The 15,218-nt window shown below is 68.7% G+C and overlaps 1 protein-coding gene across 2 annotated transcripts in view; it reads left to right on the top strand.

Annotated features, from left to right (window-relative positions):
• The first annotated feature begins 389 nt into the window (after positions 1-389).
• Positions 390-15,218, top strand: part of LAMA5 (laminin subunit alpha 5) — a 45,169-nt gene continuing 30,340 nt past the window's right edge. Inside the window, exons 1-5 of one of the 2 annotated variants that reach the window (XM_045980320.1) lie at positions 390-756; positions 5,180-5,332; positions 14,042-14,159; positions 14,804-14,922; positions 15,006-15,176. In XM_045980320.1, coding sequence (XP_045836276.1) covers positions 451-756; positions 5,180-5,332; positions 14,042-14,159; positions 14,804-14,922; positions 15,006-15,176 — 867 coding nt within the window. In that variant the 5' untranslated portion in view covers positions 390-450. The remainder of the gene's footprint in view (positions 757-5,179; positions 5,333-14,041; positions 14,160-14,803; positions 14,923-15,005; positions 15,177-15,218) is intronic. The other variant, XM_045980319.1, reaches the window with a different exon arrangement.

The following is a 15,218-nucleotide window of genomic DNA, read 5'->3' as shown; positions in this document are numbered from 1 at the left end:
CGGGCCGCTGCGCAAGCTTTCACCGAAGCGCCAGGTCCCGGGCCGCCGGGGGCGCTCGGCCTCCAAGAGGTGCCCAAAGTTAGGGAAACAAAGAGCGGAGCCGCCAAGCTGGGAAGGGCGGGCCTGGCGCCCGGGACCCGGGGACGCCGCTGGGGACCGGGAGCCACGCCCTGGGGGGGGGGGGAGGTCGCTGTCGGGCCGCGTTCCCACGGCCTGGCCGGGGGCCAGCAGGTGCCCCTTCTGGGGAGGCCGGCCGGGCCGGGGTTCGAAGGGTTAAGGCCCCCGGCCGCCCCTCCCCCTCCCCGCCCCTCCCCGCCCCCTCCCCGGGGCCCGGGGCCCGGGCGCCCGGGCGGGCCGGGGCGGGGCCTGACGTCCGCAGGCGGGGCGAGCCGGCCGGCCACAGCCGCACTCCCTGGGCTCCCGCGGCGCCGCGGTCCCTGGAGCTGGAAGATGGCGAAGCTGGGCGCGCGGCTCCGCTCGGGGAGCGCACGGCGCGCGGCGGAGTCGCGGGGCCCCGGGCCGCTGCTCCTGGTCGGCCTGGCGCTGCTGGGCGCAGCGCGGGCGCGGGAGCCGGCGGACGGCGGCTTCAGCCTGCACCCGCCCTACTTCAACCTGGCGGAGGGCGCCCGCATCACCGCCTCGGCCACCTGCGGCGAGGAGGCCCCGGCGCGCGGCGCCCCGCGCCCCACCGAGGACCTCTACTGCAAGCTGGTGGGCGGCCCCGTGGCGGGCGGGGACCCCAACCAGACCATCCAGGTGAGCGCCGGCCGGGGCTGGGTCGCCGCCGGGCGGGCGGGGTGGCGAGGACGCCGTCGCGGGGACGCGGGCGCCGGGGACGGACTTGGCGGGGAGCGCCCAGGTACGGACCGAAGCCCGCGCGCCCCGTGCCGACGCGCTGGTTCCGCACTTCGGGAAACGGGAGGGACCCCAGCTCGGCCTTTCTGGCTCGGCCAGAGTAGTGCGCGTCCCGCGGTCAGGGCGGGACGCAGCGTCCCCCGGCGGCGGTGGCAGAGCGGGAGGGGGGCTGGTTCCCGGTCCCTGGTCGCCCCGAGTCCCGGGATCCTGGCGAGGGCGGGTCTTGGCTTCCAGCGCGGCTGCCGGTGGGGAAGGGGCGGGCCCGCTCTGCCTTTCCCCGGGGCAGGCTGGAACCTGCCGGCGCGCAAGCCACTGGGAGGACGGCGGGAGGGTCGGGCTTCCTGGAGTTTGGAGCCCGACACTGAAGGCTTCACTGCTGGAGCAGAGGGTTGAAGCCAGGGATCTAGGGACTTGATGGGACCCTTAAGGTGTGTGCCTGGGGGGCAAACAATGGCATTTCTAATTGGGGGTGCGAACACAGATGCAGACCTGGGCAGCATCACTGCCCCACAGGTGCTGGTCTGTCGTCTTCAATCTCCTTGAGTGGATGGGGTTCCAACCCCTGAAGGCGCTCCGGGAGGCATGCCCACCCAAGCTAGGAGTCTAGGTGGGGGCCGGGTTCCGGGACTCCAGCTGCAGGGGGCACCTGACTGAGAAGGCAGCGCTCTGAGGATTCTCTGGGCTTAGCTTGAGGGCTGGGATCCTGTGAGGCCACTGGGCCACCCTTGGAGGCGGGTACCGGCTTCCCACCCCTCCCGAACCTTAGGGAGAGTGGAGGCCCCAAGGCGGTTGTAACCTGAGTCACCACAGTCCCGGTAGAAGAGGCAGGGGGAGGGGAGGAGGGCAGTTGGAGGTGGATTAGCTGGGGTGGGTGATGGCTGGAGGAGCCTCCGCTGGCCCCCTTGCTTGGCCTGCCCCCGGCCCTCCCCTGGAGCGGGGAGCAGAGCGGCGGTGGGGGGTCACCTGTGCCCCAGAGCCATCCGGCCATGCATGCTGGCCTCCCTTAGGCTCCTGGGCTTACCTGTGTGCCCTCCCCTGTGCCCAGCACAGCTGATGTAAGGGGTGTCAAGCCCGTGTTTCAGATAGGGAAACTGAGGCCCAGAGAGTTGTACTGTGGACACCTGCTGAAAGGCCTGCTGCCAGGCCAGGGTCTGGCGCAGGCGAGCAGTGAGAACCCATCCCTGCCGCAGGCTCTTGGCACATCGGTTGATGTCAGAGGCTGGGTGGCAGGAGGGAGCTTGTGTGGGGGTCTCCAGAGGGCCCGGCTGAGCCCTTGATGCCCCTTCCTGGCTCCTCTGGGCCCCTTAGAACCCCCATCCTGTACCTGCAGGCCCGGGCTGAATAGCCCCCTCGAGGACTCCTGGCTTTTGTCTCTTTCGCTCACTTCATGTGCTTAAGGGAGCAGCCCGGGGGCCCAGGTCAGAGCACCTTTCCTCTGCTTCTCCTTAGCTGTGTGCTTTCTCTCCCTGGGCCTCGGGCTTCTCGTCTGCCAAATGGGTATGAGAGCCTGCTTCACCTGTGGTTGTGAGCCTGGCGGGGGAGCCTGGGAAGCCCTCGGTTCCGGAGAGACTGCTGACGCACATCGTGTCACGTGGGGGGGAGCAGGCCCAGGGTGAGCGCCGACAGCCCTGCCCCCGCCGCTCCTGGCCTGGAAAGAGAGAGAGGGGGGCAGAGAGAGGGGGGCAGAGAGAGGCAGAAGCTCCCCTTTGAGCGTTGGGAGCACAGGTTAGCCTGGTCTAGCCGCCAGCTGCGCTAGGAAGATGCGTTGGCCCGAGGGGTACAAGCTGCACAGCCACGTGGCCTTGGCTGCGTCCCTGGCCCGGCGGTGCCTCTGCCTTCGCCTGTAGCTGCACAGGCCCCTGCTTGCTGCCCCGGCCCTGGAGCGGGCTGTCGAGAGAGCCTCGCCTGGAGTCCCTGTCTGGAGCCCCCGTCTGGAGCCGAGCTCGGGGTGGGGGGCGGGGGGAGGAGCAGGTACCAGGGAGGTGATGGCCTGCTTCTCTGTCCTGAGAGTTCAGTCTTGTGCTACCATGGGCGTTGGGTCCCAGAGGCTGTGGGGCCCGAGAATGGGGGCTAGCGGTGCCCAGGACCCCTGGAGGAGGCGGGACAGAACCTGGTGGCCTGTGGCGGCCAGAGCACGCAGAGGGCAACTGGGGCACTTCAGCCCCGTGGCCTCAGGTGGGCACTGCGGGAATTCCGGGTTGGCCTGGGCCCTGCAGGGGAAGTCGGGGGCTCAGCTGCCGGCAGGGTGACTCATGGGGAGGGGACCTTCTTATCGTTGCTCCCTGTTTCCTCACTCTGTTCCTGGCAGGACCCTCAGCAGAGGGGAGAGGGAGCCCGGTTTCCCCAGCACTGTCCGCTGCGAGCTGAAGCCAGGCACACAGGCCGGCCGGGAGGCCCGCACCGTAGCCTTTGGGGACCAGAGTCACCCTGTTTGACTCTCTGGGTGGGCCTGAGCAGAAACTTTCCTGGAACGCCTTGACCCAGCTTCCTCCTGGGCTTGGTTGTGGGGGGGCGTCTGACCCCAGGCAGCCTTTTCTGGAAGGCCCCCCAACCCAGCCAGGTGGCCCTGCCCACCTCCTCTAGGAAGGCCCCCTGCCGCCCTCGGCCCCTGAAGGCCCCTGACGCCGCACGCCCGCTTGTGGTGCGGGCTCCCTTTTCTGTTTACCTCCTGGGAACTCCTCTAGGTCCTGGGAGCCAGAGCCCTGGCTTCTAGTTTGGGGCCCCATTTGAGCTAGGCAGTGGGACTTTCCTGAGCGTCCCCTACTGCTCCAGTCCCTAGGTACGGCAGCCCTGGGCTGGGGGGAGGGGTTGCTCAGGGGCACAGGAAAGAAGGAGAGTTGCCACGAGGGGGGAGGGCAGTGAACGGAGGACCACTAGTAGCCGGGCAGTTTCAGCTCCGTGATAGGATGGAGAAAGCAGGGTGATACGTGGGTTAGCCGCCTGGAGGGTCTGGAGCCCGGGGGCCCCTGCCGAGGAGGGGACCTGTGCGCTGAGGCAGGACGTGAGAGTCCAGAGCCCCCTGGCCCGAATGAGATCTGAGCTGGGGCGGCCCGGGGCACCGCGTCTGAGGGGTCCTGGGAGCCTGCTGGGTGGGAGGCGGGTCTGCAGGTCCCGTGCATGAGGTCGCACGGACCCAAGCCCACGGGGGAAGCGTGGGGCAGACCCGCATTTGGGGCGGCTTGCCGGATGCTCTCCATGGCTGCCAGGCCTGGGATTGGGGCAGCAAGGGGTCTCCCACGCTCCCACCTCCAATTCCTAGGACAAGGTCTGGCCCCCTGGGAGGTTGGGAGGGGTGGGGCGCCGCATGTCCCAGACACAGCCTCTGGGGCTCCATGGATGCCAAATCCCAGAGCGCTGCCTTTGTGTGGCAGGAGGTGGAGGTCTGGTTTCCCCCTGGCTGGAGGCTGGGCCTCTTGCTGCCAGTGGCCAGGGCCCAGCTGTGTTCCGCCCCGTGGTTCCGCCCTGTGCCCGGCTCCCAGCACCTGCTCCTCCCTGACAGGGACGCCTCTGTCCCTCAGAGGACAGGCTCTAGCAGGTGCCTGGACCAGGGCAGAAGCAGCTGCCAGGCCCCGTGTGGGACCTGCTAATCTTTCCACGGCCAAGGCAGGTGCTGGCGTTACCCCCACTCTTCAGATGGGGACACTGAGGCGCTTGGCGCCGTGAGTTGGCCTGGTCCCAGGGCCCGGAAGCGGCAGAGCCTAGCCTGGAGGCTGCCCACACGCCTCCACACCGGGGCCTCTCCCCACAGGCTGCTGGAAGGGCTTAATTCCTTCTCTCTGGAGACCCCAATCCAGGGTCTGGGTAAGAGCCCGATGGGAGGGCTGTAGGGGAGGGGCTGGAGGCCGGGTGGGGGGCAGTTGGTCTCTCCCCATCGTCCTAGGCACCTGGACCCCCCCCACCCCGGTGCTCCGGGGCCTTCTGTCTGGGGCCTGTGGCCCCCCCAGACCAGCCCTCTTTCCGCCTGGGCTCCCATTCCATTGGCCTTTGGGTCCTGGCTCCCTGCTTCCTCCTGGCCCCGGGCCTGCGGGGCTCCCCCTCCTGTCTGGAGCCCACCCTGCACTTGCAGTCGAGGCCTCAGACGCCGCCCCAGAGAGGCGAGCAGGGATTTTCCCACCCAGAGAGGATGCCCTGCTCCTTCCCCGCTCTCCTGTTTCCCTGTGAGGGGTACGACCGCCCCTCCCCAGAGCCGAAGCCCCACTCGGTGCTTGCCGAGCAAGCGGGGCATGGAGGTGTGGGTCGGCAGGTCGGGGGTGCGGGGCTGGGGGGTGACCGAGGGGCAGGCTGCCAGCCCCCCCCCCCCGTCTGACCGTGTCCGCCCCCCCAGGGCCAGTACTGTGATATCTGCACGGCCGCCAACAGCAACAGGGCGCACCCCGTGAGCAACGCCGTCGACGGCACAGAGCGCTGGTGGCAGAGTCCGCCGCTGTCCCGGGGACTAGAGTACAACGAGGTCAACGTCACCCTGGACCTGGGCCAGGTAGGGTCCCCCGCCTCGGCAGCGGTGGCCGTGGGGCCTGGTGGGAGCGGCGGGTGGCGGGCCCCAGGCCGATGGAGACGTGGCCGCGGGCACCTTCTGTGTGTCCCATCAGCACCCCTGCCGCACGCAGGGGGAGAGGGGGCGGGAGGGGGCTTCCCAGAGGTCACAGTTTGGGTCAGGGGACAGCTTGGAGGCGGGCCCAGATGCTGGGAGGCCCTGGTGTTTACTTGGAGGAATTCCTTTGCCTGGAGCCTGGCGCTGCCTGCGCCGACAGCGGAGGAGGCTGTGGAAGTGCACATTCCTGGCATACCTGTGCTGCGGGCCACCTCGGGTCAGGTGGGCCTGCTCAGGCCACCGCTCTGTGCCCTCCTCCCCCTCCTTTGAAGCCCCGGCTCAGGGGGCAGGGGGCAGGCATTTCTCAGTGAGCAATGAGCCCTGCTCGCTAGCGGGATCCAGGGCGGGGGTCAGACTCCCTCAGGCTCTGTCCTGCTCTGTGGGGGACTTGGCCAGTGCCTGGCCCCGGTGACCTGCCTGTGAGACGGGCCTGCAGTCCTGTTGCCGCTGGGGCTGGAGTGGGGGCAGGTCGATGAGGCCGAGCCTGGAAGTGACCGACCCCGGGTCTGCCTGGGGTCCCGGCGACGAGCTCTGTCCTGCTGGAGCCCTACCTGTTCACGGTGGCTGGCTTTGCCACCGTCCTGGCGTGGGACCTGGTCGATGTCTGCTCCTTGCTGGCCCCCCATCCCCCTGTCACCCTGGTGTTGTTAGGAGAGGTGGGGAAGTGGCTGGAAGGGCGGGGTCCGGGGCACCCGGGGTATTTTGCTGGTGTCCCTCCTGCCTGAAGCCTGGAAGCCGGCAGGCCTGGCCCAGGGGAAGGTGGGCCTGGAGGGGAGTGGGTTCATTCATGGTTATGCCCTCAATTACCCCTCCGGAGAAGCCGCCCTCGTGCAGGGGGAGGAGCCGGGCCCAGGGTGGCATGGACTGGGGAGGGGCCGGTCCGCTTCCGCTCAGCTCACCAGTTCCTCCGATCACATCCGTGCTGTCCATCACCTGGAGGGGGTCTGGGAGGGGCATCAGAAACCCGGTGGGGCCCCGGGGTCCTCCTCTCCAGTACTGCCCTTGCGGGCCCCTGGGCGGGGAAGGACAGCTTGTAGCTGTTCTCGGGCCGTGGGCAGGAACTTGTGCTGAGCTGGAGGGCTCTTCCTGCCTCCCTCCTCCTCTATGGGACAGACCTGGCTAGGGGGTGGGGGAGCGGGGAGGGAGGAAGGCCCGAGCCCGGTGCAGTCTTCATGGCTGTGCCAAGGTGGCCGCAGAGCTGATGGGCACGAGGCCCCCCTGAAGTGCAGTGCGTGGGGCCGGGGAGGGGCTCGGACGGCGCTCTGCCCCCTCCAGGCTCCGGGGCCCCGGCCTCCCCATCTGTGAAATGGGCCGGAGCTGATGAGGCTGGCCCTGTGTTTGCTTCGTGCACTGGTTCCACCCTCGAGCGGCTGTCACAGCATATCCTGACTCCCCAAGCCTCAGTTTCCCCAACTGTGACATCACAGAGAAGAACACGGGAGGGAGGAGTGACGCACTCATCCCAAGAGTCACACCCCTCTCCCTCCCTCACCCGCCCTTCCTTCCTCCCCGCCCCTCCTCGCACCGAAGTCTCTTCCCATCCACCCACTGCCCCCCTCCCCTGCCACCCGCAGAGGAATCCCCCTACCAGACGAATGCCCCTACGCCAGTCTTGGTTCAGCCAAGGGGCTGCCGGCGTGGATGACACGGACTGCCTGCTCACATGCTTTGGAGCTGGGCAGCGTAGATGGACCTGGTGTCTGGCTGTGTGGGAGAGAGAAATCTCCTTCCTCGACATGTTTCCCCGCTGAGATGGGATCCCAGAGGAAGTTCCCGCTTTCGCCACCACTCTCTTGGAAAGGGAGCTCGTTGCCTCTTCCTCCCTGAGCAGCAACGGGGTCCCTTGGCGGCGCCCCTGCTTGCTGGGGTGGGGGAATGGAGGCCAGGCCTGGCCCTCAGTGCCCCATTGCAGGGCAGGGGAGCCCCACGTAGCGCAGGAGTAGCAGCGACGTTTCTGGAGGGAGGCTTGGAGCACCAGGGGGCATGTCTGGGAGCCTAGAATGTGGCCGTCTCAGTGACCTGGGGTCTGAACCCTCAAGAGCTCCTTGTCTGTTGAGGTCCTGAGGATGTCCCCAGGGTAGGACCCTCTGAGCCCACTCCCTGGCACAGATGGGGTGACAGACTGAGCTCAAGGGGCCTGGCCAAGCTAGCACAGCCCAAGGGGCAGAGCCCAGGGGTCCTGGCCGCGTACTCGGTTTTTCCCCTTTGGGACGAGGCGTGCTTGGAGGCATGGGTCCTGGGTGGGGCTGGGCTTCCGTGAGGAAGCCAGGCCGAGCGGGCAGTGGGTCTGGGCACGCCCCCTGTGGCGGGCCGCCAGCAGCCTTTGTTCTGGCCTCTGGAGCGGATACCCTGGGAGGGGGGAGGAGGCAGCTGGCACCGGGCACCAGGGGCCTTCCTGCCCCCAGGAGAGCCGAGAAAGGGGGCAGGGAGGCTGCATGCCCTGCGGGCGGGCACGGAACTGATGGCGCGTGATCCCTGCCGAGTCTGGGGGCACAGGAGCCCCACGGGGCCTCCGTGAGCCTGTTCCCTCTTGCCCTGAGTCACCTCTCCATCCCCTGGTGGCCTTTCCCATCTCATGGAGGCGGGGGACAGTGGGACCCTCTTCCTTCCATTTGGCAGATGGAGAAACGGAGGTTCTGTGAGTAAAGTCCTGGCTGGGCAGGGCACATGAGGCCCAGGCCCGAGTTCCCTGCCGCGCTTGCCTCGTGGACCTTGTCTGGGAACCCTCAGACCCAAGAGAGCAGAGCTGTTGGTCTGACGCTGCTGGGCACCGGCCTCAGAAGTGGGTGTCCTCCAGAGGGGTGCAGTCCCAGGACCTGCCTGGGGATGCTCCTGGGGCCCCCTGCCAGCCTGCGGCTCCCCTTCCCTGTACCCAGGGCAGGGTGGGCGTTGTTTCTGACAGCCCGGGCTCAGGCCGCGCGGCGGGAGAGGTGCTGGCTCCGGCGCCCTGCCCCCACGGGGGGCTCTGGACAGTGTCTCGAAGAGCTGGGCAGAGATAGCGGGGACTTGCTGTGGGGGGAGAGCCCCGGCCTTTCCAGACGGCCCCTGGGGCCTGCCGTGGGGGAGGGACTCTCCCCGCAGTCCTCTCCCTTCCCTGCCCACTGCGGCCACTGGGCCCAGACCCGGCTTCTGGGGGGGCATGCTGATCCCTCCTTACCTGGGACCGGCCAGGCCAGCCCTGTGTCTCAGCCCTCCAAGGCCAGGGGCAAGGGCATGGCAGGGGTGGTGGGCTTCAGCGTCAGGGTGCAGGCTGGGGCAGTTGGGTATGCGGCCAAAGGTTGAGGGCTAGAAATGCCAGGGTCAGGGGTCTGTGCACTCCCTGGGGGACAGTGGGGAGCCAGGGCAGACACCAGCTGCCACCACCCACCAGACAGGGCATACTGAGGAGCGAAGCTTTGGCACAGCTGTGAGCCATTGCAGGTGAGCCCTCCCTGGGCACTTGGGGAACCTGAGCCAGGGCGGAGTGACCGAGACCCTGGTGCCGGTCTCTGGAATTGACGGTGGGCTTGGGGACAGCCCGGCCATGTGGGCTGTGGCTCCTGGGCTGTTTCCTCTCTGAGTGCAGGGATGAGAGCTCCTGCATGTGGGCCAAGGGCCTTAGAGCACGCTGGCTGCTTTGGCTGTTAGGGTCCCCAGGCAGCTCTGCCCTGCCTGCCCTGGGTTCGGGCAGCATGTCGTCAGAGGCCGGCTGGCTCGGGGCTCCCTGGGAAGGCCTCCTGGTCCCGGGGTGCCTGCTGGCCTGCTGGCTTATGAGGCTACGGCCGCTGGCCCAGCTGTCTGGCCTGGCTGGGCACTCAGCCATGTGGCCAGCACCCTGGGAATGTCAGTGGGGTTGTTCAAGGGAGGTGGCAGGAAGTACGGGCAAGGCTGGCCAGGCTCTGGTTACTGAGCCCCGCAGCCGGGACAGGTGTGGGGGCTGGACTGGACATGGGCCCTTGAGCCGGGCTCCCGGGGGGAGGACACTGGGGGTCCTGGCGGTGTCGGTGGGGTAGACACCCCTCCTCCAGTGTGGGCCTCGCCTCTCCTCCTGAGAATGAGCAGGGTCCTTTGCTCCGAGGACGTGGGGCCAGAGGCACCACCCGCGCCCAGGCCTGGGGGCCATTTGTCGCCAGCCCTGCGCATCTCATCGCTGACACGCTTGCCTGTGGCCGTCCGGTCGCACTCAGGCTGGATACGTGCCTCCCCGCCACCTCCTCTCCCCCTGCCCCCGGCGAGCCCCCAAAGCCTCCAGTTCTCTATGTTTAAACAACCCCACGCACTGGTCTCCAGCAGCACCACTCACCGAGACTAAACTGTTTAGGTTTGGGGGCTCCCCCCAGGGATAAACTCTATATCCTGTGGCTCACGATTGACCATCTGGCCTGACCCGGGCCAGGCTGCAGGGAGGAGGGGACTGGGACAGCCCCTGGCGGTGGGGGTCTTGGAATAGCGAAGTGTGAAGCCATGTAGGACAGTCGTCCTCCGCTCTCGCCGGTGGGGCCCGCCCAGCCCCTGTTCCCCAAAGGTCTCCCCCCGCTCTGCACACCTGTGCCCGAGCGCCCTGATCGGCAGAGTGAGGCCCTGAAGCCGCCAAGCACGTCCCGCGTTTCCGGGTTGTGCTCTCCTGCCCACGACCCCTGCCCCTCCTGGAGCGTGCCGGGCCGGGCGGCCGTGCTTGTCTAACCAGCTGGGGGCTCGAGGAGGCACAGCCGCCCCCTCTGCCATTCGTCTGCACTGTTTCCAGATGGGGTCTCTGCAGGGAGGGTGGGCAGACCTGGTGTGCGGCCCTGAAGGTGGACCCTGCAGTCTGGTGGGGGGAGGATCCAGGAGGTCTGGGTGTCCCAGGGCTCTCTCCAAGGGGAAGCCCGACGCCCGGCTAGGAGGGGCTTCCTGCTTCCGCCCCGCCACAGCCTGGGACCCTGGCCCGTCCCGGGCAGCGGCGTGGGGCCCTGCTTCCTGTGGGGCCAGGGCTGAGTCACAGACTGCCCGGTGATTCACGCCGGCCGGCCCAGCAGAATGGGGCCGGGGCGGGGGGTGGCGGACAGGCTCCCTCTTCCCCTGGGACGGGGCACGAGGGCCAGCCTGGGTCTTCCCAGCCCCGAGATCGGCCAGGGCGGGGGTGGGCTGTGCCGGCCACAGCCCTGCCCTTCGTGACGTGGGTGCCCCAGCCCAAGTGGCTGCTGACCAGCCGTCCCCCTCTGCCCCCCTTCCCGTGCCTGGGGGCTCCAGAGGCTGCGGTGGGGTCTGGGGCAGCAGCGTTCTTGTTAGCCCTCCCTGTGCTCCCCGTGCTGTCCAGACCCCAGCCCTGTGCACGACCCCACCCCCCGCCCTTGCAGCATCCCCACCAGGCCGCCGACTCCTGCTTGCCCACTTCCAGGGTAGGTGGTTTCTGCCTGCTCCAGGCTCTGGGGAGACCCAATGTCCCGACCCACTCCCCTGCTAGGTTTGTCTTCCTCCTGCCCCCCCGCCCCGTCCTGGGAGGGAAAGGGACAGCGGGGCTGTGCAGCCACGGAACCTGGAACCCACCCGGGTCTCTTGCCCCGGGGCCCTAGCCCCCCTCCGGCCATGGTCCCCGGGGCTGTGCTGCCTGCCGCGGAACTCTGACCCTCGGCACTCAGGCCGGGCGTGGGGGCTGGGGCTGGGCAGCCGAGAGGCCGGTCGGGCTGCTGGGCTGGAGACGCGCCTGCCCCCAGAATAGCCCAGTTTTTAAAAATAACTCGGCAGGCTTTTGTTCAGCTTTATGCGTTCAAAGACATTTCTCTTCTGCCCAGAACTTTGCAGCAGCAGGAAAGGTCAGCCCCCATTGGCGGTGGCGCGGGGCGGGCGGGCCGGTGGGGGAGGGCTGGGTCTTGGGGGGGGGGGTACAGGGGTCTGCTTGTGCTTCCAGGCCCTGTCTGGGGCCTCTGTGGGGTCCTGGCAACCCAGCCCCGCTGGGGACAGATGGGGCATGCAAGGTGCGCGGCTGCCTCCCCTCCAGCCCAGGGCCGTGGGGACAGGCGTTGAGGGCCCATGCGACCGGCGAGGTGGTACGCGGATGGAGGCAGGGGTCCTTAAGCATGTCCCAGGACGCTGTGCACGGGGGCGGATGCTTCCACACCCTGGTCCTGCCCGATCCGTGCGTTTGAATCGATATTCGTGCAAGTGCTCTCGACTGGGAGGAATGAGACCAGCGCCGACCGGGGGGAGGGCCAGAGCTGGTCAGCAGAGAGGGCAGCCCGGCGGCCTCGCTCAGGGAAAGGCGGGGGTGGGTCCCAGGGGAGCTGGCTGGGAAACTTTGAAGTTCCTCCGGGCTTTGGTGGGGGCCGAGCTGCCGGGCACCCCCCAAGAACAGCCTGTGGGCATCTCACACAACCCAGTGCCCCCCTACTCCCCGCCCTTCTTGCTGTGACCCCTTCCTCACAGAGACCCCTCCTGGCATGGGAGCCATGGGAGGTCCCCCCAGAGCTCCCTGGAGCTGCTGAGGGTCAGCCAAGGTGCCAGGTTGGGTGTAGGGTCAGTAGCCACCCCTCTCCCCCAGTGGGTGGGGCTAATGGGACTACGGCAGAGCCTGGCCGCTCTGGCCGCTCTGGCTGCCGTAAATAAGCCCGTGCCCCCCCACCCACCCTGGGGAGAGGCGGCTCTTGGCCTGAGCTGGCCCTGTCTCTGCGAGCGCCCGGCCTTCTGGAAAGGGCAGGCCTCCGAAGGCATCTCTCAGGGGCCTGACCTCCCGCCCCCCATTCTTAGTAGCCCGTGCCCACCTTCCTCATGAGGTCACCACAGTGGCCTCAGGTTGATGGGCGGGGGGGGCTGACTCTGGGCCTCGGGCAGCCCTAAAGGGGCCCCTGCCCTGTGCCGTGGGGCCCCTCTGCTCTGGGCCCGGCCCGCTGGGTCCAGGGAGGGAGGTCCTGGAGAGGACCCGCTCCCGGAGCTGGTGGGGCGCCGATGAGGGTGCGGGGGATGGGCCAGCACAGGATGTCACCTCTGAGGTTGGTGCACGCTTCACTGCCTACCTGTGGGGGCCCGTGGGAGGGGCCTGGGATGGCGGTGTGGGCTCCCACCCCAGGCCCCCAAGGGGCATGTCCACTAGCTGTGTCTGCCCTTGTCTGGGACCTCCCACTCCTCTTGAGTGTCTGGCCCTCCCAGTGCAAACTGGGGATGTCCCAAGTCCCACTGCCCTCCCTGCCTGGGTCTCCTCGGAGCCCGAGCATACCCTGCCCAGAGGCGAGCCTGGACAGTGGCCTGCCTGCTTTGTTGTTCCCTTGACTTTGGGGCGGAGGGCTGGGAGCGGGGGAGGCACTGGCTGGCCCTCAGAGCCCCAGGGCCTGGAGGCCATCATCCCTCCCTGCAGCGATCGCTGCCCTGTGGTGGGCCCGCACGGAGGCGGAGGCTGGGGTGGGTGCCCAGATGGCAGCCCGAGAAGTGTGCGAGCGGGGGTGCCCCAGACACGCACGGCTGGGCTTGTGAGGGCAGCCGCCCTCGGAGGGGTCTTGGTGGCCTCATCATCGAGCCCCCAGGCCATTCTCAGGGCCCCGGAGCCCTTTCCTGGGAACTGTGACCCGGGGCTGGGGGCTCTGGGCGCTGATGTGGGGATCCCTTGCCATGTACTATGCCCCCGGGGCGCTGGATGAGGGGTACCTTTGGTAGCGAGAACCCAGCCAGATGGGGTTGGGGGCCAGGGCTCAGACCTGCTAGGGTGCAGGCCTGGGGGCACGATCGACAGAGGAGGGGCCTCAGCCAGCTCCCGGGGCATCCCCGGATGCTGACCTCCAGTCTGGAACAGGTGAGAGGCAGGCATGAGCGCTGCCTGGAAGTGCGGTTGTGCGGGGACCGGCGACGGAACAGGACAGGCGGGTCTGACTGGGGCTCGAGGGGTTCTTGGGGCCTCTGGAGGAACAGCTTCGCCCTTCCCCCTGTCTCAGTGCCGCCCTGACATGCCCGGGGCTCCATGGCCCAGTCCCGAGAGGGCTCATTCCCTGGTCTGCCTACCCCACTGGGGCCTCCTGAGGAGGACAGGGCCTGTCCCCGGGAACTCGGTGGCCATGGGCCAGTCAGAGGGAGGGGGGCAGGTCCTGAGTCAGCCCTGAGAATGGCGAGGGGCTAACCAGGGCGGGCTGGGACCGGGGCCCCGTCCTGGGATCTGCTGGCTGTTGGCAGAGGCCCGGCATATGTGGGAGCCGGGCTGCCAGCCGGCCGCCTGCCCAGGCCTGGACACCAGAGCTTCAGGGACCGTGGAATGAGCTCCTGTCCAGGCCGGCTGGCCTCACTGCCTGGACACTGGGCAGGCTGCCCCTGTGGCCCCTTCCATCACAGGCCCGCCGATGGCCTCAGAGCCTGACAGACCATGTTCCTCTAGGGCAGGGACGGAGGGAGGCACCCCTCGGCCCAGGAGCGGAGACATTCAGGAACCGCGGGTTCCCGCCCTTTGTCTCTGCGTCCCCGGTGCCAGCCTCAGCAGCCACGGGCCCGAGTGGGCTGGGAGCCGCTCCCTGAGCCGGCTGGGCCCCACAGGCCAGATCCCCAGATGGCCAGTGTGGGAAAAGAGCCCACCTTACAGGGTGGGGCGGCACCCCGGGTGTTTGGGGCCCTGAGCTGAGTGGAGGGGGCCCGGGACGCCAACACCACGCCGCGCCCCCACAGGTCTTCCACGTGGCCTACGTGCTGATCAAGTTCGCCAACTCGCCCCGGCCAGACCTCTGGGTGCTGGAGCGGTCCACAGACTTCGGCCACACCTACCGGCCATGGCAGTTCTTTGCCTGTGAGTCTCTGGGTGGGTCCCCTGGGGTGGGCTGCTGTGGCTGGGCTCTTTCAGGGTCCCCGCATGCCAGGCCAGCCCTCATGCCCTCCCTCCCGCACGTGTCCGGGGCGTCAGGCGTGAGTTCCCAGGGCAGGTGCGTGGTAAGCAGCTCCTGTCCCTGATGCGGGGCACGGCTGGCCCCAGAGGCTGGTGGCGCCGGGCGTCCCTGGTGCTACCTCTCGCCTCCCCGGTCCGGCAGCTCCTGAAGGAACAAGGGGAGCCGGGCGGGAGGCAAGGTGACTCCCTAGCCCGCCACGGCCGAGGCCTCTGTGACCTATCACCACGGGAGCCTGCGATTGGGTGGGCCTCGGTCACGGGTCCCCCAGACTCCACGGGCGAGAGCAGTTGGAAACGGTCGTCCAAGGATGGGGGTGGGGGGCACTTGTCTCTGCAGAGAGAGGCACGCGTGGCGAAGGCCGGGAGGGGTCAGTCCACAAGGCGTGGGCAAGTGCAGGGTTTCTGGGCTCGGGCAGGGGCCGCCCCGCCCTCCGTGCGCTCCTGGGGAGGCACCTCCCTCCTCCTTCACCCAGCGCTGCGGGGCTGGCGGGGCGGCCCATCGGGGAGTGGCAGCGCTCCAGCGTGCTCTGGGCCCCGCGTCCCCACAGCGTCCAAGAGGGACTGCCTGGAGCGGTTCGGGCCGCAGACGCTGGAGCGCATCACGCGGGACGACCACGTCATCTGCTCCACGGAGCACTCGAGGATCGTGCCCCTGGAGAACGGCGAGGTGGGCCCTGGGGCCACGGGGTGGGGGTCCCCACTCGTGGGAGGGTGCCGGTCCCCCGGCCTGACCCTCTGCCCCGCGTGCAGATTGTGGTGTCCCTGGTGAACGGGCGGCCGGGGGCCAGGAACTTCTCCTTCTCACCCCTGCTGCGGGAGTTCACCAAAGCCAGCAACGTGCGCCTGCGGCTCCTGCGCACCAACACGCTGCTGGGCCACCTCATGGGCAAGGCGCTGCGGGACCCCACCGTCACCCGCCGGGTGAGGCGCGCCCGGGGTGCGGAGGGGCTGTGGGGCTGGCGG

This window comes from Meles meles, chromosome 16 (assembly GCF_922984935.1).
Source record: "Meles meles chromosome 16, mMelMel3.1 paternal haplotype, whole genome shotgun sequence".
Classification (NCBI taxonomy): domain Eukaryota; kingdom Metazoa; phylum Chordata; class Mammalia; order Carnivora; family Mustelidae; genus Meles; species Meles meles.
The sequence above is the reverse complement of the archived record's forward strand: the minus strand, read 5'-3'. Positions and strand labels throughout refer to the sequence as shown.